At 41.9% G+C, this 24,803-nt stretch overlaps 1 protein-coding gene across 5 annotated transcripts; it reads right to left on the bottom strand.

The window, feature by feature from the left end:
• Positions 1–4,323: 4,323 nt before the first annotated feature.
• On the bottom strand, positions 4,324–24,212 carry sf3b1 (splicing factor 3b, subunit 1). 5 transcript variants are annotated; one of them, XM_028435315.1, is made up of 24 exons: positions 24,077–24,212; positions 20,256–20,428; positions 20,059–20,160; positions 19,186–19,300; positions 15,912–15,991; positions 14,561–14,746; positions 14,010–14,484; positions 13,808–13,929; positions 12,943–13,140; positions 12,612–12,713; positions 11,363–11,542; positions 11,199–11,285; positions 10,115–10,385; positions 9,890–10,035; positions 8,745–8,891; positions 8,559–8,684; positions 8,258–8,479; positions 7,992–8,174; positions 7,749–7,860; positions 7,509–7,629; positions 7,279–7,410; positions 6,929–7,201; positions 5,932–6,148; positions 4,324–4,604 (listed from the first exon to the last, which is right to left on the bottom strand). In XM_028435315.1, exons 1-24 carry the CDS (start codon positions 24,102–24,104, stop codon positions 4,446–4,448), a joined length of 3,957 nt encoding a protein of 1,318 aa, XP_028291116.1. In that variant the 5' UTR covers positions 24,105–24,212; the 3' UTR covers positions 4,324–4,445. The 5 variants fall into 5 exon arrangements, 4 of the variants coding, with proteins under 4 accessions (XP_028291116.1, XP_028291117.1, XP_028291120.1 ...); XM_028435316.1 differs by lacking the exons at positions 20,059–20,160; positions 20,256–20,428; positions 24,077–24,212 and adding an exon at positions 16,283–16,337 and having other exon boundaries at positions 4,446–4,604; positions 19,186–19,260; XR_003672579.1 differs by lacking the exons at positions 4,324–4,604; positions 5,932–6,148; positions 6,929–7,201; ... (13 more) ...; positions 13,808–13,929; positions 14,010–14,484 and adding an exon at positions 16,283–16,337 and having other exon boundaries at positions 14,686–14,746.
• Positions 24,213–24,803: the final 591 nt, after the last annotated feature.

Below are 24,803 nucleotides of genomic sequence, written 5' to 3' on the forward strand. Positions count from 1 at the left end.
TTAAGCACTTGGAAATGTTTGGATATTTTTGATCAGTTATTTGTGATAAAATATCATATTGATTAATTATAAAAGCAGTATTAGTACTCGTGAAGCTTTGCATATTTACTAGAAACATATTTTATTCTATTAGTGACACTAAATCTTCTGCTAGTAGATCATTTAGTTTCACTAGGGTTTCCACCTTTCAGAAAATAACGGACACCTACGGTAAAGTAGAAACATTTGACATAAAACAGTGTTTCCTAAACTTTATTGCCCCATGTACCCCTTAACTTATATGTTCTACATTATTTATTAGTGTCTAAACTCTCTCCTGTGTCTCGTTCAACATTAACATTAAATTTAGGACTTTTAATTCATTTATTTCTAATGTTTTTCTCGTTTTAGGTCACGTGACTACAGCTAAACCTTACCCTAAATCTAACCCTTAAAAATGTTGCGATATTAGGGAATAAGTTATAACCTAACACTAAGACGCTACGTTCTTTTACTTCGGTAACCGTACCAATAGACACTTTTTATCTGTAATGTTTGTTTCAACCAGACAGCTTTGATCTGTGGAAACCCAGTGGTTCTCAACCTTCAGACCGTGACCCCCAAAATAAAGATTTAATTAATGATTAAATCATCAAGTCTGATCTGGTTTATTTGTAGTAAATCATATTTATCAATCATAACTTTCTAAACCTCATTATCAGATATAAAATAACAGCTGTTTATATTAAACAGTAAAAACACTATTGAGTTATTTTTGCCTTTTATCTGCTTTTTTTTTTTTTTTAGAAAATATCAATAAAAATTAGGACATAAATTAATTTCATAGAATATCACGAATAGAGTGACCCACATGCACTAATATAGAGGATCAAATATCTGTACATGAGCTCTTTGAGCCTTTTTTAATGTTTGAATGTTTTACTGAAACACATTCTAGTGTTGATGGATCACATTTCATTTGTGTTTATAAAGAACCTGTTTACACTTTAAGTTGGGAATAGTTTTATTTATTTATTTATTTATTTATTGTGATAAATACCAGAAAATATCGGCATTAATGTTTTAGTCTATATCACTCATCCCTAGTCTGAGCATTTCACCCTTGACACAATAAGAAAAATATTACATTTAAAAGCAAATAATTGTACGATTTATCATCCAATTAGTCGATTAATAGTTTCAATAATCAACGACAAGTTGACTATTAAAATAGTCGTTGGTACACGTACTATCTCACTAGTAGTACTAGTAGCAGGCTGGTTGTAGGTTCATATGAGGGGCAGTGACGTGCCGTGACCACTAGGGTTGGGTAGGCACGTTGCAAATGGAGACCACCAATGACAATTTCATATGTTTCTGCTGTCAAGTGTTAATTCAATTCAAATTAACTTTATTTGTATAAAGCAATTTCTAACAAAGTCATCTCAATGCACTTATCAAAATATAAAATTCATAATAAGAAAGAAAAAACCCAAAAAGATCCACATGAACAAGTGTTTATCATCTAACAAAATCAACATCATAAATACTATTAAAGAAACATAAACAATTATTTAATATAGCCTCCATACTCTCCAACAACATATATCTCATGACACGACAGCACATCTGTTGTTTGTGTTGGAAACACAGAAACATGGAGAAAATAACAACAACAACAACTCAGAACATCCTCAGTGAGGAGCATCCACAAAGTCAATCCTTCCTTTTGTTCCATTCACTGTAGAAAGTACCAACAATGTTCTGACCTTATCTTTGCTGAAGGTCTGGTAGCTCAGGTGTTGGTCTCCATCTTTTAAAAGATGTCGTTTTTCCTCAAAACAAAGTTTCTCTATTGTCTCTAGCACTGTTATCCTGACTGTAGTGTTATCCCGCCCACGAGCTAGAGAACGTAGCAGCAGCGGTCACATGGCATCTATTCACTAATGCACTGTGAACTTACGTATAGCATTTAGCATAGCACGGTTACGTCCAAAGGCAGATATCTACGCTGCCTTTGGACGTAAATGGTTTTCATCTTGGGGAACTGACTGAGCATGCACAAACACGTAAAAACACGTAATGAGAATGGAGGAAGAGGAGCAACGTGCCTTTGGGAGGGGGCGTGGCCTCCCTCTGCCCTACAGCGGAGTGGAAAAAAAAAAAATGACTGTGCAGCTGTTCCAGGAAAAAGCGCTGTTTAGTCATTTGGACTATGAAATGCACAAAATGCAGACACTTTCAAACTTATAGGTATTGTAGGAAAAATAAATAATTTATAATTATATTAAAATTAAAACAAATAATCAAAATATCAATTCACCCTTGGGTAGGCACTGCCTACCTTGCCTACCCTGACGGCACGTCACTGATGAGGGGGCAGTCAGACGTGTTCAGGGGGCATCATACGTTTATGCTCAGCACTTTGTTTCTCTGTGTTTACAGTAACAGTGTTTACTCATTGAATTGGGTTGTTAGCTACTGTATGTGTCCAATCCCACCCTAGAGAAGATGATTACCTCAATCAGATATCTACCTCACACCTGTCCATGGTTGTCCCACCTGAAGACTAACCTCCTGCTGTTATAGCTCTGAAGGTCACTGAGGAACACAAACCCCCTGACCACAATAAGAAAGGAGTCCCACATGGGGGGATTATTATTATTATTATTCAGATTTTATCAACCAACAACATAACATGTATCTTAACTGGATGACTTACATTGTGGTTCTGTGTTGATGAGTTCACCCAGTGGGAGGGGCCATGGGGTCCTCTGGGGTTTTGGTCAAAGTCTTTGGGTCGAATGAATTTCAACAGTAGTGGGTGTTTCAGTCTCCCTAAATAGTGACCAATCCCCTGTTGGCTCTGTCATGGTAGCCGTGGTAACCATTGAGTATGGTCCGGTGACAACAGGGGGGAAGGGGTGACGGTGGGGCTTCGGGCTCGGACGCCACCTCTGCTATGGCGCTGGAGTCAGCTGAAATGTGGTGATGGTGGGACATGGTTGGGCTGTGTCCAGAGTCTCATCCTGTAAACACATCTCCAGGTGGGGTCTAGCCCTGGATGAGGCTGTCTGGAAGGGGTCTCTCCAGTCTGCTGTGGGGCACGCCCAAGAGGGCTTCAAACTCCGCCTCCATGACCACCGTGTAGTGCAGTGACCTGTGGTGAGGTTCTTGGCCGGTGAGGACTGACTTTTTCAGATTTACAAATATTTAAACATACAGTATTTATAGAGTATCTTAAATTCACCGTTCAACTGGCAACATTGATTACTGGTTGTTTTATATCTAATATCAACATTATCTCACACACACACACACACACACACACACAGAGAGAGAAAGAGCACATTTGCGCTGCACCCTCATTGTTTTCTTAATTTGCTATTGCAATCCCACAATTCATACTCAAAAATAAAACTGTGTATTCATGGTCTTACCTTTACTCTTAGTGTCTTACACACTGATAAAACTCAATTATATTCTCAGTTTAGTCAACAGCAGAAAGGCAATTTTAATGGAAAATTATTTAAATTAAATTAATCATCAAATTCTATCAGATTTGTTTTAATTACATTTGAAGATGTTAGTTAACTACTGCTTGCAAAATAAACCTTATTTTTTCACCCCTCCAGCAAATATGATTCAACTCATGTAACTGTTACAAAAGTTGGCAACATATTCAATTCTGTAGTAGCACTTCCAGTGATGAGATAAACAAGAAACCTGTGTGTGGTGCTAGGTGCCTCATGGGGCAGCGGCGTGACTGAAAGCCTGGCTCTCTGTAGCGCGGCGGCCCCTGGTCCGTGTGACGGATGCATTAGGTGCGCTGATCCCGGCTGTCATATAAGCGGTCTGAGGAGCACGGCGGTGTTGACGGTAGGAGACCACCGTCCACTCACGCTCATATCTCCATCTATCCATAACAGGTCCTTAAAAGGCCAATACACATTAACAATGTGCAGGAACAGAGTGTAACAGATGCGTCTCCTGAAATAAGATCATGGAGTGAGGAATCATTATTTTTGAGGGGTCATTGCCCCTGTGTAGAGCTGGACCCGACTAGTAGAAGGTTTAGTTTACTAGTAGTACTAGTGAATCTAATGCAATGAAGGCGAGGCGATTAGAACTAAATCCAGCTCTCTGATTGGTTGGAATACTTTGAAAAGCCTGAAATAATTTCCCTGCCCCCTTATTAGCATATGATGCTAGTCTTTTTGCTTTACTAGTAGTGAAGAACCAAAGGAACGTGTAGTGATTGATGAATCAGTGAGTCCTGTTGCTGATCAGTGATTGGTTAAATGTGTAGAGTGTGTCAGTGTGAGAGCCAATCAAAGCCAGCGGTTGGTTTTATACACAAAGGTTTATTGGGTTAAATAAAGGAGATCTAATAAGAACAGAAGCTTTGGGTCGTACAGAGAATCAACAACAATCAACAGTGAAAGAAATGGTTCTATTAAAAGTGATCACAGCACATACTCCAGCTCACAGCGCACATACACGTTCTTGTCGTCGTTGTAAACCTGCGGGTAGTGGGCGATCAGGGCGTCCTGAGAGCCAATGTAGATGGAGTTGTAGATCTTCCAGTAAACGTCTCGTACCTTCCGGGCCGGATGAAACAAACCCTGAAAATAAAAAACAAAAAAAAACAAAAAAAAAAAAACACAAACATCAGTTTACAACTGGAAAGAATCAGTGGAAATCAAAACACCAAAATCTAACCGACAGTCTGAAACTAAGCTTCTTTTTCCTTAATGTTAATGATTTCATGGTGTTTATTTGGTGAGAGGACTACCGATGCTCAGTGACTGTATTATAGCGTCACTTAGTGGTATGGGTGGTCTGTGTGCTCTGCTATATGTACCCAGTACATTTCACAGCCTTCAACATAATACTTCAGTTGAAATAAATGTTTGATGTTTATGTTGTAATAAGCCACGCCCACTTTGATCAATCACGAATACCTTCGAGATATGGCCTCAGGAGCGACCCAAGGTCATACCCACTAAATTTGGGATAAATCTGTCGTGCCATTTAAGAGATAAATTTCCCATATTTGCAGCGCCCCCTAGTGACCTCCATTATCCAAATTTGGCACAGTCACAGTCACATGCCAACTAATCATCTCAGATGTGGTGTCGGAAGAACTAAAAGAACTAAAAACTTTACTCGTTAATAATTGGCGCATATTTTGACCAAACAAAATTATTAGCTGAGCGTTAGATCAGGTCCAACTGAAGACTCTACATGCCAAGGAGTTTGAAAACGTAGGTTTTCCAGTTTTCACGATTTTGTTTCGACAAAAGTTTAGGCGGAAATGGGCGTGGCCTCGCCCAGGTGATTCAGTGCTCTTCAGGGAATCTGTGGATATGAAGTTTTTTTTTTTTTTAAAGGATTTTTTTGGCTCTAGTGGCCTTTATATGACAGTTGCTCGACAGGAAAGGGGGTCAGAGAGAGCAGGGAATGACACGCAGGAAAGGGTCCCAGGCCGGGAATCGAACCTGGACCCGCTGCAGGTGAGGAGCTATGGCCTCTGTACATGGGGCGGGCGCTCTACCCACTGAGCTAAACACCGCCCCGGATATGAAGTTTTTGAATGTGCGACATACGATGTGGGAGTTATAGGTCAAAACCTGTTGACCTTTGTTATTGCGTCACCTGCTGGCGGACATAAGTGAGTTTTTGCGTCCAAGGTAAGCCGGGGGTTCTGGACCCACCCTCCAAAGGGCACCGCCCTCCCTTGCACGGTTTAGCCTGCAGCACCACTTTCACCAAGAGAAAAATAAAATGTAACTAAACTAATAATAATCTTAAATACAATAGGGTTCCTAGCACAACTGGTCCTAAGCATACGCGGTTCCCAGGCCCCACGGGCTTGGCTCCATAACTAGAAACGGTCACAGTAATGATAACTGAGATGCAGTAACCCTAACTGTGTGGTGTAGTTCTGACCTGTAAGCAGTACTGCAGCAGTCTGCAGGGTCCGATGGCCACCCTCAGTCCTTCCAGAGCCCCCATCACAGCCTGGATGACGTGAGGAGACGTTTCAAACACGTTGGGCCACACGTAGTTCAGCAGGTGGTTCAGAGAATCCTCACAGCCAAACCCGTACACGCCCAGAGACATGTGCTGAACCACAGCCGATGCCGTCTGACGGTGGACCAGGTCTCTGAGGGGGGAGGAGCCATGTTAGGACACCAGAACACACGCTTTACCAAATAGCAGGGAGGGGAGGGTAACCCCCAAAAATAGACCTTTGACTTCAACTCATGATGTAAATGTATGGACGTACTTTCAGGTCAAATTTACCCTAAGACACAGATGAAATCACACCTAGTGTTGGAAACAGACGGTTTAAAAAAAAAAAAAAAAAAAAAAAAAAAAGGTTTTCAATTTGCCAGAAATACTCTAGAGCAGCGATTTTCAACTGGTAGGTGGGGACCCAGAAGTGGGTCATGGACCAGTACTGGGTGGGTCGCAGACAGCTGGTCAAAAATAAACACTTAATGTCTCATGTTGGACTTTTATTTTGAAAGAACGTTTTTTTCTGACAGGCATGCTGTGAAAATACGATTCATGTTTTTTTAAAAAATATTTTAAATGTGTGTTTTCAACAGCTAGTTTTAAAAAGCTAAATTTGGTGGCTGAATTAAAAAAAAAAGTGGGTCACAATGTTTTGGCATGCGCATTTTCAATAAAAAACTGCATATTTCACCTCCAATGTCATGAAAAGTGGAACGCTATTATTCCTTGACCCACATAATGCACACTTTGTACCTCTGCTTCTCTTACAGCTATAATGACTAATGTGGGGTCAAAGTGTGATGTCATTTGTGTCTGAGGGTAAATGTATTCCTATTGTCCTGAGGAACATCCTTTCCAAAATGGAGCTTTGCATCAGGACTAAACCTCCTCACCAGGAGGAATAAATCAGAATAAAGAGGTTCACCTGTCCATCAGGGCGTCCTCCAGTAGAGGTGTGACAGCGTAGATGTAATCCTTCCCCATCTCTCCGATGTACTCAAACAGAAAGGAGAGAGACTTCAGCACGCCGTTCTGCACGTTGAGCTCAGGTACGCGGTACTCGTTCATCAGCGCCGGCAGCACGGTGAAGGGAGAGCACGTCTCTGCCACGATGGCAATGGCCACCGTGGTGCACACACGGTTCTGACGCTCCTGGACCTTCAGGTTGTTCAGCAGCGTGGCCAGAACGTCATGAGGGCTGAGGAGGAGGAGGAGTTAGACCTCAGTAGAACATGGAGTCATGTGTTAGTGTGTGTCTGGGGCGCTGCTGCTCACCCAATGGCTTTGGCGATGTATCCAAACGTATTGACGGTGGCTCTACGAATGGCCTTTTTATGAGCCTTTAACAGCTCGAGGAGCTCAAAGCAGATCCTCATCCACTCCCTGGCTGACACATACTCTGCTCCTCTATAGAATACACACACACACAATTTTACACAAACAGATACACAACACACATATTCTGCTCCTCTGGAGAAGACACAGATACACAATTATACACACACCTGTCAGCGATACGTCCCACCAGGTCGATACAGTTCTCCTGGACTTTCTCGTGTCTGTTCTTCAGGATGGGCGTGAGACGAGGGAGCAGGTCTTTAATGGGCGGAGTCATTTTGTGCATTCCTGACAAACAAAACACAACAAATCATTAATGAGTATCATGAATGACATACATATGAACATTTCAATTCATCATCATCGTCATGAAGTATTCTGATGTAATAAAGAATTTATTTTGGTACCGATGACATTGACAATGGCCTTCAGAGCTCCCAGGATACTGCCCAACACTTCAGGATATTCTTCTCCCAGATACTCATAGAGGACCACACCCAGATGACCCATCAGCTTCTCCTGCAACACACAGGAAGTGTTAGCACGCTAGGGGAAGTAGCGTTAGCGCCGCAAGGGGAAGTACTGTTAGCGCCGCTAGGGGGAGCGTTGGAGCTGCTGCAATGTGCCACACACACACACGAATGTCGTACCTCCTGACACGTCTTCATGACCACGGCGGTGCGTGAGATCAGATCTGCCGCCTGCTGTCGTACTTTAGCCGACTTGTTGTTGAGCCTCCACAGCACCGTACCACAGATCTGAGGCAGGTAGGGTTTGACTCGCTTCCCCAGAGCGTTCACCACTGTACCAAAACCATTCAGCATCACAGAGTCCTGCAGGAAGCAAAGCAGACCTTCAGAATAAAAATGTGGGGTCACATTGATGAGGCGTGATGTGTGTTTAAGGCGTCTCTGACCTCGGTGGTCTGCTCCTGGAAGGCGTAGAGGATGCCGTCGATCAGCTGCTCCTCCAGCTTGTGGTCGATGTCGGCTGCTCCCAGGTTACCCATGATCTTCTCGATGGTCTCCATCACCATCTTCCTGTACTGCTCGGCCTCATCCTTCAGGTCGTCCACAATGCGCGAGATGATCTCGGCGGCGCCCACTTTGTTGGCGAGCTCCACCGTGGTGTCCACCAGCTACACACAAACGTTACATCAGTGAACACACAGACGAACACATCTGCGCCACAAGTGGAGTCACAGCTCTCGTACTGACCTGTCTGTAGTTGCGTCTGTCCAGAGCCATGCGGTGCTGCCAGAAGTGTTTGAAGAACGGAGGAAGGATCTCAGTCTTGATGTAGTTCGCCTCCACACCGTCAGTACCACAGCACTGCTTCACCACCTGAAACACAAACACTGTAGCTCACACCAAGAAAACACTGTCTGTGTATTCTCTCCTCACCTTCAGCACGATCTTCTTCATCTCCTCGTCAGGAGACTGAAACTCTCTGATGAGGATCAGCATCACCTCCCTGGTGTAGTAGTTGGCGTACTCGGCGTCCATCAGAGGGATCAGGTACCCGATAGCTTTGAGGAACGCAGCCAAACCCTGAAGATACACAACAAGGTAACACACATTAACAGTGTAAAGAAAATCCAGCAGGGGGCGACACATCAACCAACCATGAAACTGAACCAAATAATTACATTTAAACTCAACAGCTAAACTAAGGTGGTCATACGTCCGGTTTTACCCAGACAGGTCCTCTTTTTGCATCTTGTCCGAGGATATTCGATAAATATATTACTACCAGGTACCCTGAACGCATCTCAGGGAACACGTGAATTTAAAAGACCATAACTCTGCTAATTTCTGCTCTACCTGAGAAAGTTTCTGAAAGCTAAGGAGTTGATCTTTACAGCCAGTTTGTGACATTAAGGCAATTTTATTCACACGTGACAATAAAAAAAAAAATGCTGCTTTGTTTTGACAAAATCTTCGAGAGAGAGAAAGAGAGAGAGAGAGAATATAAGAGACTAAATACTGGCAAATTTATTCCAGCAAGATTCTTTTAATAATAATGATTATGAATTGGATTTTATATAGCACTTTTAAGAGACACTCATAATATTTTTTTTAAACTTTTTGAATAATATGTTGTGGTTTCAATGATTTAGACAACTGTTCCTCAGGAAATGTACTTTGGCAGTTGACAGTCAAAACATGTTGGGAGATCAGTCTTTGTCAGAGGCATCTGCTGATCGCTTCGATGTGTCCTTGATTTCCAGCAAGTTTCTCAGTCTTCTTTTTGAATAATATGTTACAGTTTCATTTATTCAGACACATGTTCCTCACATCCTGACCATAACCATTAACATCTAAGCAATCTACGACAAAGACAGGCAGTTCTCAGTCGAAACATGTCAGGAGATCAAAGTGGATTTACTGGTGGATTTAATTCAAAAGGAAGAATCTACTGGATGTTCAGAGGGATTTGAAAACAATGAAGGAAACTTTGTGTAAATTGATGTAAATGGAGGTTTTTAGAACAGAGTATAAAGTGTTAGTTTACACTGTGTGTGTGTGTGTGTGTGTGTTCCTCCCACCTTTCCTCTGTGCTGTCGGATTCCTTTCCACAGAGGTTTGAGCACCGAGTCAAAGGACTCAATACCGTACGGAGTCGCAGCTTCAGCCAGAGCAGCTATGGCCAACGCACTGATGGTTCTCACCTTCTGCTGCTCGTCCACCAGACCTTCATACACAAAGTATAAATCAACAACACTCTTCTACATTATTAAAGTGATAAATTAACAGTTGGGGCGGGGCCTAACCGTGCTCTATGATCTCCACCAGGCTGCGTAGGTGGGGCAGGATGGCACAGCCCATGAGAATGGCAATCTGCTGGACGATCTTGATGCCCGTGTGGCGAGCCTGCCACGACTTCTTGCTTTTACACACGGCTTTGAGGAAGGGCAGCAGCGATGGGATCCCCAGCGCCGATGCCACCACGGCGAAGGCTCGGGCCGTCGTGTTCCTCACGTACTCGTCCATGTTGTCGATGTCAGGCCTCATAGTGGAGATCATGGTGGCCAGACCGGCCGCCTGTGGAGAGGGCATCAGACCCGTGTTTATCAGTTCACGCCGCCATCCGACAGCAGGTCACCAGTTAACCGTGAGCCCAGTGGGTCCATGACAGCGCAGCATGGACCCACTGGGCTCCCAGTTAACTGGTGAATGTTTACCATTCCCTTATATCCCAATACACAGAGGTGAAAGTAATGGTTTACAAGCGTTCACTGTATGGAAAGGAACATTTGCAAAATTTACTACAAAAAATATGTGTGGGGAGAAAGTAACTAGTAACTTATACTATGAGTACTATTTTACTGAGCTACTTTTTACTTGTATTTGAGTATTTTATGTACGACCTACTTGTACTTGGGTCCAATTACACTCAAGTAATAGAAGTTCTACTTGAGTAGGACATATCAGTACTCTTTACACCTGTGCAAATACATGTGTTAAAATGTCATTGATGTGAGTAGTTTGTGGTCACCACATAACAGGGAAGCCAGCTTATCTACTACACTGTTCACTGACTCAGATGGAGGTCGTTCTGTTGGTGACACTGATCAAAATTCTCCAACATTTAAATTGTCTTTAGTTTTTGCAACTCAAAATGCAAATGAGTGTAAAGTTCATCAGTGAGTGTGTTATTATGGAGGGTCAGAGTTTGTGTTGGTGGGTGTGGCCAACGGTGCAGGGTGAGAACAGACCAGCATGAAGTTCAGGTCTGACAGCTCTCGTGTTGGCGTTGATGTAGCGAACGACTAGCCCTGATGTGACCATAGAGAGGTCCAACAGGCGAGAAAGGTTCGCAGACCACAGGGTGAGAAGCTGCTGGGCGGTGCTTACCTTGGCTAAGTTAGAGATGATCTCCCTCCCTTCCACTCTGGCGTAGTAATCCTCATCAATCAGCAGCGGCTCAATCACCACCAGGATCTGCACAGCAAACATTAACGTGTGATTCAGTGTCTCTATTTTCTCCTGCTGTGGTACACGTAAAACCGCCCCCTCACCTTGTGCACGTAGGGCCGGACCAGGTCATCCAGCTTGTACAGGATGCGATCGATGACCTTGACCAGCAGGTGGCGCTCCTGGTCCTCCAGCGTGGGCGACATGAGCAGCGGCAGGATCTGGTTGAAGAGCGGACCGGCGCCGAACTCTCTGGCCTTATCGGTGATCTGACGCAGAGCGGCCTGAGGGAAGAGGGAGGAGTCGTGACCTTTGACCTTTCAAGTACCAATAGTTTATAGAAGGGCTAATTGATCAGAGATGTTAGTGTCTGCTGCTCCCAGTGCAGCGTGACGTGACGTCCACACTGAGACCAGCAGCTCCTCCTCAGAGGAGATCCTGTAGCAGGAGATTATTCACGCTGACGCCACAGCAGGCGGAGCGCTGGGTGATGGACCTGCTGCACCCCCTCATCAATAATACACACACACTTCTAATCACAACCCTTTGAGTCTTTGAAAACCATGGTTAGCATTATTTAATTTGTATTTAACATGTTTTATCATTTATTTTATTAGTGTTTATCAACTTCATTTTTTTGGTTTAAATTATAGATTTTACTTCTATTTTGACTGTTATATTTCTAATTTCTTTTCAAATTTTCTTAAATATGTTTCAGGGTGAACATTTCTGTTTTACTTTCCTTCCTTGCTCAAATTTAAAGCAAGTAGTGACAAACTAAGTGTCTCAAAATAATGGACAGGTATCATTTTAGTGATTACTTCAAGTAAATCTTGAAAATAAGGACATTTTTCTAGGTTTCAGAAATGCAGGACGAGACACAACAGGCTCAAATCTCTGTACTGTCGTAAGATTTAGCATGTCTGTTTTTGTATCTCTGGTTAAAACAACTGTTAATTCAACCACTTGTTGATATAGTGACAAAAAAAACATTCTAGTGACATGGAGCTAACCAGGAAACACCACAGGTCTAATTAATAATGTATTATTACTCTTCTGTGATGTACTTTAACATTTAAATGAAACTTTTGTTATTGTAATTGCTGTAATGGTTTTCATTAATGTTATATTAACATTTATACATAAATGGTTTACTTATCGTTACATTACTACACATTTTGATATAAATCATGTTAACTTTCAGATCAGTCTGTATTGCTTTGTTATTGTTCTCATATTTATGTTGTGATGAATATCTTTAGTGTGAAAGACATTTGGTTTGAACCCTCGTTTCTTGCGCGATGTTCATTGCGTTTCACAATAAAAGCGTTAAATATGGCGTCACATACTGACCTTCCTCATGGGGGGAGTCCCGTTTTTGATCTTCAGCAGCAGCTTCATGATCTTTCTCTCCTTCTGCTCCTCTGGGCTCAGGGTGGACTCATCCACCTCCACCTGAAACACAGATTCAACAACATTAACAGTGGCTACAGAATGGACTGAAAGAGTAATTAGTGTATTTATAAATAAATTGCCTGTGAGAACAAAAGCTTCAGATAATTTCAGATGAATCTTTTTTTTCTGAGATATTTTGGTTTATTAAAATACATAAATTAACATCTCTCTCCATCATTTGTTGTTTAAATGAGTTTATTAATTTAGTATAACTGTGTGTGAGGCTCACCAGCAGCTTGTCAAAGTACTGGATGTCATCTGGTTTGAGGAAGGGCAGATTCCCTGACGGCTGGTCGTTCATCTGCTTGGTGGTCCGATCCTCCACCTGCATGTGGAAGCCCGTCATGCCGCCGATGGGAGTGGGCGTGGCTGACAGCTTGCGGGCCGGCGTGCGGATCGGCACGTAACCGGCTGGAGGGGGCAGAACCTGAGGAGAGGCGGAGGCTCTTTACAGGCATGTTTACACCGTGAACCAACCTGAGCAGAGCACCATTGGGACGCAGCCATAGTGTCAAAACCAGATTAAACTTTTGATTAAAAAGTTAGTTTTTAAGTAAACATTCACCAAAGTGTTTTGAATTTATCAACCAGTGGACGACTCATTTTATTAGCTTTGGTTGACAAGTTATAGTTAAACCACTGTTCACTGCTGGACTTTCACAATAAAAGCATATTTGTTGTTCCTGTTTGCTGCTTTACACATTAAATACTTTAAGAAAAATTACTTTTAAAAAAAAAAAGAAAGAAAAAAATAAGAAAAAACTAAAAAAAAGAAATAAGGGGGAAAAAGAAAAAGAAAAAAAGAGAAAAGTTATTAAAAGCACATTAGCATTGAATAAAATTAAATGTACAATATTATTTTCAATGTGTTCTAAAACCCTTAAAACTCTCCAACTTGACATAGTGGGTGTGGCCAACGGTGCAGGGTAAGAACAGACCAGCATGAAGTTCAGGTCTGACAGCTCTCGTGTGGGCGTTGATGTAGCGAACGACTAGCCCTGATGTGACCACGGAGAGGTCCAACAGGCGAGAAAGGTTCGCAGACCTCAGGGTCCTCATTAACTTTTCAAAGTAAAATACCTGTGTACTCATACCTTATATCCTTCAGGAAACATGGCGTCCAGCTCGTCGTCTGTCAGGGGGCGGTTCCTCTCGTCGATCTCACGCTCCCACCTCCACGCCTGCAGCTGCTCGGGGGTCATACTCATCAGGTGACCTGTAGGGAACACAGGTTAGATAAAGCCACGCCCACAAAAACCCAACAGAAGGCGTTATTGTGGGAAACGTGTCATTCACCTGGTGTGGGCGTGGCCATGTTCATAGCAGGGGTGCCAATGGGGGTCTTCCCAGGGGTGAGCAGGGGCGTGGAGGACCCCATCTGACTGGCGGGTGTTTCGTCCCAACGTGACTTCCTCTTGCTGGCGCCAGGAGTGGGCGTCTCTCCCACTGACTCCTCCCCCCGGTCGGTGCGAGGTGTCTCGGCCCAGCCGCTGCCATGTCCGGGTGTCTCGCGCTCCGTCTTCGGGGTCTCGTCCCAGCGGTTCTTGCGGACGCTCCCAGTGGCGCCACCGTGACCTGGAGTGGCGTGGCCAGGCGTGTCCCTGCCAGGAGTGGCAGCGCCGGCTGGCGTGTGGCTGGGGGTGGGGTCCCACATGCGGCTGCTGGGTGTTGCGCCAGGCGTTTCGCTGCCTTTGGGGCGTCCGGGGGTTTCGTCCCAGCGGCTGTTGGAGGGCGTGTGTGCGGGGGTGTGTCCGGGGGTGTGTCCAGGAGTCTGAGGGAGGAAACAAAGCGAGTGTTATTAATGTTGTCAGCACTGATTGATGACGATCTAAAGCTCCTCTTCTTACTTCTGAAGAGGCGTCGGCCTGGTCCCAGCTGGACATCTTTTTGGGAGTGGCGTTGGAGGGCGTTTGGTCAGCAGTCTGGTCCCAGCGACGCTTGCGTTTAGCGGCAGCTTGGGCAGCAGCAGAACCGTTGACTGCTTTCAGGTCCCCCGCTTTGGCCTTCTCCACCAACTGCAGACGGATCTCCCTCTGCAAGAAGAACACACGGTGGTTTCACTAAGAGTCAAACCACTAACAAACCTCCGATATAGTCAGTTATCTGATCATTCACGCTTAAAAGGCTTGGAATGGATATCCCATTAATAGTAATACAATAAGTCACAATGTATGGACACATTTTTATTTCTGAAAAATCACTGGGGTAGTTGAGGAACTAACCTAAAATACCTGCAATTTAATACATTTTTGATAATGATAGATATTTTTTGATTATTCAAACCAATTCAGAATCAGTATATTGATCCAGATCTACTCCAATGTTGTCAAAGTGCTTATGACAATCTTGCTAACAGACAAATATTTTTAGTTTTTTTAAATGACCTCCATGGTGGAGGTAAATATGCTACTGAACAAGAAACCTGCGGCACCTTCTCATATTGTACAGTACGTTACAGGTCAGTGTGTTAAAGGGATTCTCTGCTATTTTATAAGTTTGGCCTAAAATCTTTTAAATGTACTTATTAGAAGATCTATGTCTAACAAAACACATTATGTCCATGATTATTCGCTAACTTCAGCTACCAGAGCATGTCAACGCACTGTTTAAGGGAGAGTAAAGGTCCCTTAGGAGAGCTCTTCTTCTCTGCTTCCTTGTCGACTGCCAAACCAGAGTTGGAACTGTCGCCCTCAGCATAAAAATTGTTGTGACTACAACTGTTTTTATCCTCTTTCTGTAAACTAAAGGTTTACATCGAAATCTTTAACTTTTCCTTTTTTTATTTTAAATTAACCAAAAGCAGCACAAGTTGTCATTTTGACTGAAAAATCTGCTAAAGGGTGTAAAAAGTTCCTAAATGATTTATAAATCAGTCTGAATGTTTCACTCCAGTAGAAAACAATGGGATGTTTACAAGCAGTGGGGCCGTGTGACATCATCAATCACATGATTTCAAGATGAAGGAGAACACAGGCTCTAAAACTGTAAAGTCCCATTTTTAAAAGGTAATTAAATGAATATGGTTCATAATAATGTGTGTTGTTAGACATACACCTACTAATGAGGACATTTAGAAGATTTTAGGTCAAACTTGTTAAAACAGGAGGCTCTCTGCTCGATGGTGAAGGTATAAATCATTTCAAGAAGAGACCAAATGGTGGGGGTTGATCAGAATCTCTATCACTGAGTGATTCTAACCTCCTCTTTGGACAGATTCTGCTCCATCATGACGTCCACGTACGACCTGACCTGCATCTTGGGGTCCGGCGTTTTGCCTCCTGCGCGAAAGAGCACCAACAAGCAGAGGAGATACGGCCATGAGCGAGGGCGCTCGTCTGAGCACGTGTACACAAAGACATGAAGCACAGAAACACATAGGCAGCTAACCCTGACACATTAGCTCTGCATTTTAACTGCTGATCATTACTAAGCTGAGTTACAGTCAAGTATGTGTGGTCTAGAATCATGTTAAATTATAATCAAGCAGATACATGGAGAGGAGCTGAGGGTAGATTAAGTGTAGCCATCACTGATGCAGGGCTCCTTGCTGCGCTCTTCAGTATACGTACACTTTCAGTGCCAAGGGTCCATCTGCAGTCAGACTTCAACCGGCAGAAAAGAAGCCTAGAAAATTCCTCTTTACCATTAGTAACACTTTGAAAAAGGGTTCGAACTCACACACAACAGCATACCACCTGTGTTGCATTGATTAACAGCACTCAGATGTAAACAAAAAAAACAAAACAAAAAAACAAAGAAAGAACAGAGAGCATCTTCTGTGAAATACACATCAGACTCAGGGCCGAGGAGTCGAGGGGGGGGGGGGCGGAGTCTGTGCTGGTGCGTTCAGGTGAGTGAGGAGAACGGGAAATTAGCCAATCTAATTTAAAAAGGAGGGCCGCTGGCAGAGCCACTGGGTCGAGCTGCAACAGACCATTACTGACCAATCACAGGGTGAGATACAGACCTGCTACGTCTAACAGTTTCCTGTCTTTAATGCATGGAACACAAGGATTCATCTTCAACTTTCCTTCTCCCTCACAAAGATACACAACATGTAACAGACGCTCCAGACTGACAGATAATTCCCTGAAAGAGTTAATGTGTCTTCTTTAAGGATTTAATTCATGTTGGTATATTTAGGAACAGATCTATTTTTCATATGTCCGTGACAAGGGACAGGACAACATGGGTAGTTTACTAGTTTGAACTACATTTATAGTTCATGATAGATTTAACTTTTTGTTTGTTATGGGAGAGTTTTACTGAAACGTTCTTGAATTGTTTTCCTCCCTGGGTTAGTTTGAAGTTTTAAAATGGAGCATCTTTGGTCTCCCTGAAGCCACTGCTTCTATTCATTAGTGTGGGCACGACAGACTAAATCAGGGTTTTTCAACCTTTGGGTCGTGTAACAATAAAATAAATTACTTATTAAATTTCTACATTTATTAATTTATTTTGCACAGTTTAACAACACAACAAAAATAGATACACAGTGCACGAAGAGGCTGAAAGCTCAAAAAGCTTAAATATAACTACACACAACTGTATTCTATACTTTCACGTTTCAAATATTAATCTAGTTCAAGTGAAAGTGCAGTATGAAAATATCTGAGCTGGCACATTATGCAACTAATCCTTATTACTCTGTATTTTTAACAGTACAACAAATGTGTTTAAATGACTAATTTTAGAGAAAAATAGTATCTGGGGTGGCCAGAAATTTATGACATAAAAATGGAGTCACGACCCGAAAAAGGTCGGGAACCAGTGGACTAGATTATAAGAAGCTAACCAGAGCAAACCATTAGCGTGTGTTGGTGACAGGTCGACTGTTGCAGTCGTTGCAGCTCCACCTCTAGGCCTGATTTATTCCACATGTTAATGTTTATCTGCTGGGTTCCTTTAAGGGGCCAAATGTGGTCAAATGAAATGGGCAGAAAAGGTGTGGGGCAAAAAATAAAAATAAAAAATAAAAAAATCGGCCAATGGACCCTGACCAATCTGACAAGCTCTCAGTGATCCCCATAACCTACACAGGAGGAGGCGCTGCACCTTAACAGAGCAGTACAGGACTGGCAAAGCAGTACTGCTGTAGGAGAGAAATTAAGGACAGTTAGTATGGGCCTGTGGCACAGTGCGGCACATCAACTTTTATTTGGCACATTTCTGTCACCGCAGCCTCACACAGATCTGCAGTGACAGAAATGCAGTCACACAACATGTTTGTACACAGAGCGCTCGCTACATGCAGGCTTCAGGAAACACTCATGATGGACCGCAGCGCACGTTGGGTGCGTCTGACCAACAGGCTGTACTATAGAAACACATTCAGGAGCATCTAATATTTTCATTATGGAGACAAAATAATACAAAGAGGTGAAACTACCCCGTCAGGACTGTCTTTGTAATATTTAACATTTGTTTACATGTTAATATTGTTCAGACTATTCATATCTGTCAGTAGTGTTGGTTTCACTACAAAAACCTGGTGGATTTTAGAAAAGAGACTGCACCCTTTCCAGTGACTAATCATCTGAGAGGATGATGAGAACTAATATTTATTGCTGAGAGAAATTAGGAAATTACAGCAAAATATTAATACCAGGAAAATAAAGAAACTTCAAGTATAATATTAAGATATCGTGCTTTTCCCCCCGCAATATTCATTGAAATTCAAGTATTACCATATCAGGTGTTATGAACTGGGGCCAGAAAGTAGTCAAACCTTTAATTTAAAGGAATACCAGCCTTTTAATGAGTGCCTGTTTCAATAGGGATAAGAATTTTTTGATCAGGAGCTAGCCTGCTAGCTCTTGGTTTACATTCAAAGGTCAGCCACAAAACTTTGAATACATTCTATTAAAAGTAGTTCATATAGAATTATAGCCTAGTTCATGATTGTTTATTTTAAAAGCATCCCAGGAGGCAGAGACACTGAAGTTGGTCAGCGACGTGAAGTCGTAACTAAACCTTTTCTGTAGTTCTGTGTATTAAAGGTTTCTGTAACACGGCTGCTGTCTGCGTGCTAATCACATGTAAACAGTTGGAAACCACACACTTGAACTTTTCTGAGTGCGTTTAAATCTGAAGCTCCTCTTAGCATCGTATCAACCCTGGAAGATGCTGCACTTTCCACTCTTTGAACGCTAAGCCTTCGACTCACAAACAGCCCGTCTGCATCCACAGAGCCTGTGCTCCAATCCCTCTGTTTACAGTGTGGTCAGTGATGCTTTCATATCAAAGAAAGACTTATTTTAATATTTTGAGTTACTTCTGTGTGAATGTGAGACCACAGGGGGGAGCACTAGGCCTAGGAAACACAGCAGAGTGTTTGTTTTCCAAGGGTTAAACCAACAGGTGTGACATCATTGGCAGTCATGGGGGAGGCACAAAGTGTGTAACCAAAAAAAACAAGGGGGAGGAAACGGGGGGCGCGGAGGATGAGGAATAAAAAGAGGCCGAAACTTACCATCTGCGAACGGGTCGAGTCGCTCTGGTGAGATGATCATCTGTCGGCGCCGTGCTTTGTACTCGTCCTCGCGCTCTGCGATCTTCTGTGGACGATGCTCTGCAAACGGGTCGTACTAAAGACAGGGGGAGGGGGAGAAACAATGAAGGTTTGATCAGGTTTTAAATATAAAAAACAATAAAGTGTGTTATTTCAACTGGTTTGTCTGGTCATGATTGTAAAACCAACCATTCCAACCAGTAAAACCTATAAATTCACCATTTCCCACCCATTTTATTTTGATATACACACCTTAAATCTATGTTGCAGGCATGTGTGTTAAATCACCTAAAAATTTTTCTTCATCTCTCAGAATTTAGTTAAACTTTATGGAATGGTTGTGATCCATGAGAAATGCACAGATCTTTGGAAGTAAGATAGCTGCAGATTTGATTTTAGTGTCATTTTTAAGCTTTTTTCAAGCTCTGTCAATTTGTTTTCTATAGAATCTAATTGAAAAAATGTATGTCAAATCAAACTTCAAATGTGATTTTCGAGTGACCATGCCACACATACTTTATCATAGCTGTAAGCTGTGCCCATCACAAAACTATCTGAGATACCTGTCCAAATTTTTTTTAAATTAAAGAATGTCACTGCTAGGAATTCACATTTGAAGTTTACGATTTGACAAAACTTTTCTGTTTCATAAACAAATTGATAGAGTTGGTTCACGTCTACGCCCTAACGACATCAGATGAGACCCACTGCCTGATTGTAATGTGCTGTTTTGTTTTAAATGCTCAGCTGAGTGACTGTGGATGGAGAACAGTTTTTTGTTTGCTCTAATCTAATCCTATTCCCATGTGCATTATTTGTCCACTGTGTAACTACCTGTTCATCAGACTGGGGGATGGCATTGAGAATAGCCACAGGAGCGTGATATCCTGGCTTCTTGGGTCCCAGCAGGCTGGTGGACGAGTCTTCTTCATCGTCCTAAAGAAAAAGAAACACGAGTCTGGTCAAATCTCTCCCAGCTCGTCTGCAAGACACACGAGAGAAGAAAAGAGAGAACAGAGAACAGCACACACTTCCTCCTTCTCGTTGGCGGCGATAGACGTGACGTATCCGGCGAAGCGGCTGTCGCTGCCTCCGTAAATTTCCTGGTCGTAGAAGCCAGTGGAGTCCAGGCCCACGCCCTCATCTCCCTCCTCCTGGAGAGTGGCCTTCATCCCCTGGATCTCCAGGATCTGAGCCTCGATGTCTGCACAGATTTTACACATGGTTTAGTAACTTAAATAATAAGCAGCACAGGTTTCCTTTCCCCTTCATTCACAATCATTCACCACCTCACGTGTCAACCTAACTACATAGTAGGGGTGTAAATCACCAGCTTCATCACGACACGATGTCGATATGTTCAGATGGCGATATGATGTTTGTCGATATCACAAAGTCGGTCACGATACGATTCACAAGCCTGCAATCGTTGTGATACATTCCCGTCTCACACAATCATTTACATATATATCAACTCCCAAAAAACAACTAAAATATGATTTGACCATTTTATTTCAAAGGTCTTTCAGGCAATAAATAAACAGTATAAACACCATTCTGTAACATTTAACAAAGTTAGGGATGCACCGAAATGAAAATTTGCGGCCGAATGCCGAATAAAATATAAACGCTTGGCCGAATGCCGAATAATACCTAATGCAGTTAAGTTTTTCGCAATTTTTTTTAATAGTGTATAAATAGCCTAAAATACATTAGTAGACATGTATTTTAAAGAAAGTAAATGTTTATTGAATACTCTGACATTTTTTAAAAAAAAAATATTCTAGTAGTCTTTGCTTTTCAAAAAAAGCACAACAAAGTTCATCATTTATATTAACCCTTCAAATAAAACAAAACATGCATTCGAAAAAAAACAAACTAAAGTGCATTAAAGTGGAGGTTGGGAGTTACTGCTTGGAGCCACAGACCCATTGTTTACACACATCAGCTGTTAGCACTCCATGCTAATGCTACACCAGCCTATGCAGCGAGACCCGACATCACTTGTAAACTGAGGAGGAAACAATGAGGATGTTTACGGATTTGTGGCTCACAGCGCTAACAACTAACTCCATTGTGGAATTTAACAGCTTGCAACTTTTACGCGGTGACGGACAACAAAGAGGGGAAAGGAGAGAGTCTGGCTGTGTTTGTTTGCAGAAAGGAGGAGCTGCTGCTGGTTCTGCAACATGCACACACTTTTCCGACTCAAAATCACTGCATGTTGTTTGATTGCGTTATTGTGTCACGCTACTATTCGGCCTTGCTTTTAACTTACCAAACCAAAGGCCACATGAAAAATAACCACATGGTTTAATTGTTTTGATTTGGTTTTAAAACGGAATAACCAAAGAACTAAGGGTACACGGATTATATTGCTACATAAATGGTTTTGATACATTTTTTTCTTCTTTAATATTAAATAAATATCTCAAGTGACTTGCAGATACTTGTTATTCAGTCGTCCTGTTTATTTACATGAACAGACGCTGTTTGTTGTGGGGAGTTATTATAAATTATCAACCCATTTACGAGGACGGACCGAATACTGAAAGTATCAGATCTCAGTTTGCGTGTCTGTGCACTCACGTGCATGCTAAACTCTAGCAAAACAACCTTCTTCAACCCAATTGTTATTATCTTAAAATCAGCATCACCACGATAGCGCTGCACTTTCATTATTATTTCATTTCCTGATATATAGTTCATCATTTTTACATTATATATTATGTGAAATCGACTTTTTCAAGATTTATATCATGTTACTATGTCATTCCCTCATTAAAAACATACCTGGAGTGTTGCCTTGGTTCATTCATGTATGTTTGAGTAATCTTTAACAACTCTGACGGCAGCCATTTTAAGTGTTTCTGCGCCCGAGTCCTCCTAGGAACGCCCCCACCTCCTAGAGACGCCTCGCACCTTTCGTCACCAGCCGAGTTACCGCCCACCGCTCCACAGCAGAGCCCCTCCTCCTCATATTCTATTCCTTAGTTCAGCCCACAACACCCGCCTCCGCAGATTTAGCTTTTCATTTACTTAATTGAAATACTTTTGTAAGAAACCCATGGCTTATGTTGTCTGTACTCATTAATGTACGCATTAAAATAAAAAATAAAAAATGTAAATAAAACTTGCACCCCTCCCCCTTCCAGCTCCGTCAAAATAGCTGCAGTCACAGCAAACAGCTGAGAGATAACTGCTTGTCGATTGGTTTACTCTGCTCAATGCAGTAGCTGCCTGTCTCTAGTTTTTATAAATGCCTCAGCGAGAAAATGTATTTTTGGATGCAAAAAAACAGCCCTCTTTTGAATGAAAATTCGTCAATGGTTGGAGTTTATCTTACGAAGTGGCTCTCGTCCCAAAAAGATCTGCTTCATTTGTTCTACTTTTCAGATGACTACTTTAAAACAAGAGCTTATTTGAAAGTGGATTAATTAGTACACAGACACAATGTGATCCCTATTCTGGACTATAGTGCTAGCACCAGCACCGGTAAGCGAGTGTGTATGTCGGTGAGAGGGAAGAGATCTCTGTCCATACGTCAGCATTCCTCACTTTGATAATCTTTCTAATGTATTGTAGCAATGTAGAAATGTAGAAAGTATCCAAATACAGTGTGAGCGTACAGTAAAACCGATGTAAACATCCATGCGTGTTTGTTTGAGTACTGAAGGGAACGTGTTCATGGACGTACCAGACAAGCTTGGAGTTTCTTAAAGAGACGAGGCGAAATCAAATCATGAACGTGTGCTACAGAGGGAAAGTTTTTTTTTTTTTTTTTAAATATTTGCTGCATTTACCAAAAAAAAATTGGGTAGCGTAGTTATTTGAGTATGCTATAGAATGGTACTATGTGCCTAAAAAAAACATGACCCCCACCCCTAAATAAAACGATGTAATATATTGTAAAAACAAATTGTAAAAACTGAATTAGAAACAGTATAGATTAATCTATTAACCGTCTTCAACAGTGTGCAGTTAACTGTAAAGCGCACACAAAGGAAAATAACTGAGAAATCTACGATTATTGGTTAAATAAGGCTAAAGTAATTCTAAAATGTACTTGCGCTATTAAATGTAACAACAGTCTTTGTTCATTACATTTTATTCATTATTCTGAACAATAAATGAAACCTTATGTATATTTCTGTATAGATGAAGAATTTATTTTTATTTTTACACATTAATTAAATTCAAAGCTCCCAGGGAGTATTTAAAGTGTTTCTCATTCTAAATGCACCGACATCTTTATTTGGAACAATTAAAAATAAACACACGCCGTTCTTTTGTTTATTTCGGTGTAGAGAAACGTTAGAAACACGGTTTCACTTCATCGCCAAATAGCGCGGAAACAGACAGGTTCGAAACAAACGGAACACAAATCATTCTGAGCCGTATGCTGATGAAGTTATTGTATCACTGGTTATTGATTATTGCCTCAATAATACGCTCCGTATCGACTGATCTATTAGCCGCATTTAACGGCGTGCAGCTAATCGTAAAGCTCACCCAAAGGAAAATAAACACAATTGGACAAATATTGGTGAAAAAGGAACTCTAAAATGTAAAATGTAAATCATATCTGTATACAAGTGTCGGTTCTACCTTTTAAGTTTGCCACACTTTAAAGCTGCGCTAACATGCTAACGTTAGCATCAGCGCCATTATGACGTGCTGCACTGCGTTGCAACAGGCCTCAAACGTTTTCTCTTAGGAAGTTAAAACGCAGCTAAACTATAGTCGAGGCGGAAGATGCAAACACAGAAACAACCTATAACATTTGCACAAACAAACAGCATCATAAAAGTCATACTCTGTACAGGAATATAAACATTTTGTAAAGGTTTACCTTCGTGCGTCTTGGCGATCTTCGCCATTTTGTTGTTGGAAGAAATAATCTAACTCCGGATGTGACGCCAGACACTATATCCTCTTCTTCTTCTTCTAATGGTTTCCGGCAGGCTGTACACTAAAAGAAGCGTAATGCTGCCCTCTTCTGTTCACTTAGAGTCACTCCATTTTAGATTCTCAAATAGAGGTTGGAAGATTGGAGATATCTCACGACTGCCTTATCTATTAAAATCGACTCTGCTCTTGATGCAAATATTGACTTTATTGAAAACACTGTCAGCCCAAGAGTTGAAAGTTCTTTAAATAACGTTCCCCTTTCAGCAGAATAACATCCACAGGCCAATAGAACGTGGGAAATAGTCTCAAGTTGACCACACTGACATAATCCATCCGGATGTTTGCCTATTCGATTTAAATATGCAGCTAGTCCACAATGCCCCAGTCTTAATCTGGTTATCTTAACTTGATTTGATCGGCTAGTTGCCCACAGGAGTCTAGTGCCCTGCACACAAGGTTGACACTTAAAATAATGCCTCCCTCTAGACTCATTCTCCCACTCCCTTTGCCATTGCTGATACACAGTAGCTTTGAAAACACTGACACACTCAGCCTTCCCCAATCGGACCACATATTCAATTTCCGTCTCGAGAAGAGCCTTCTTTGCTAGCCTATCATATATATCCTCTACTGGCAGCGGATTATTTTATAAATAGTTTAAAGTTTTT

Source organism: Gouania willdenowi, chromosome 21, assembly GCF_900634775.1.
Source record: "Gouania willdenowi chromosome 21, fGouWil2.1, whole genome shotgun sequence".
Lineage (NCBI taxonomy): Eukaryota > Metazoa > Chordata > Actinopteri > Blenniiformes > Gobiesocidae > Gouania > Gouania willdenowi.

Coding starts and splice junctions, on each gene's coding strand:
- sf3b1 (XM_028435315.1), bottom strand. CDS start 24,104: ATGGCGAAGATCGCCAAGACGCACGAAG. Junction 15,992..19,185: donor ACTCGACCCGTTCGCAGATG/GTAAGTTTCGGC, acceptor TCTTTCGCGCAG/GAGGCAAAACGCCGGACCCC. Junction 7,202..7,278: donor TACATCGCCAAAGCCATTGG/GTGAGCAGCAGC, acceptor CCTCCTCCTCAG/CCCTCATGACGTTCTGGCCA.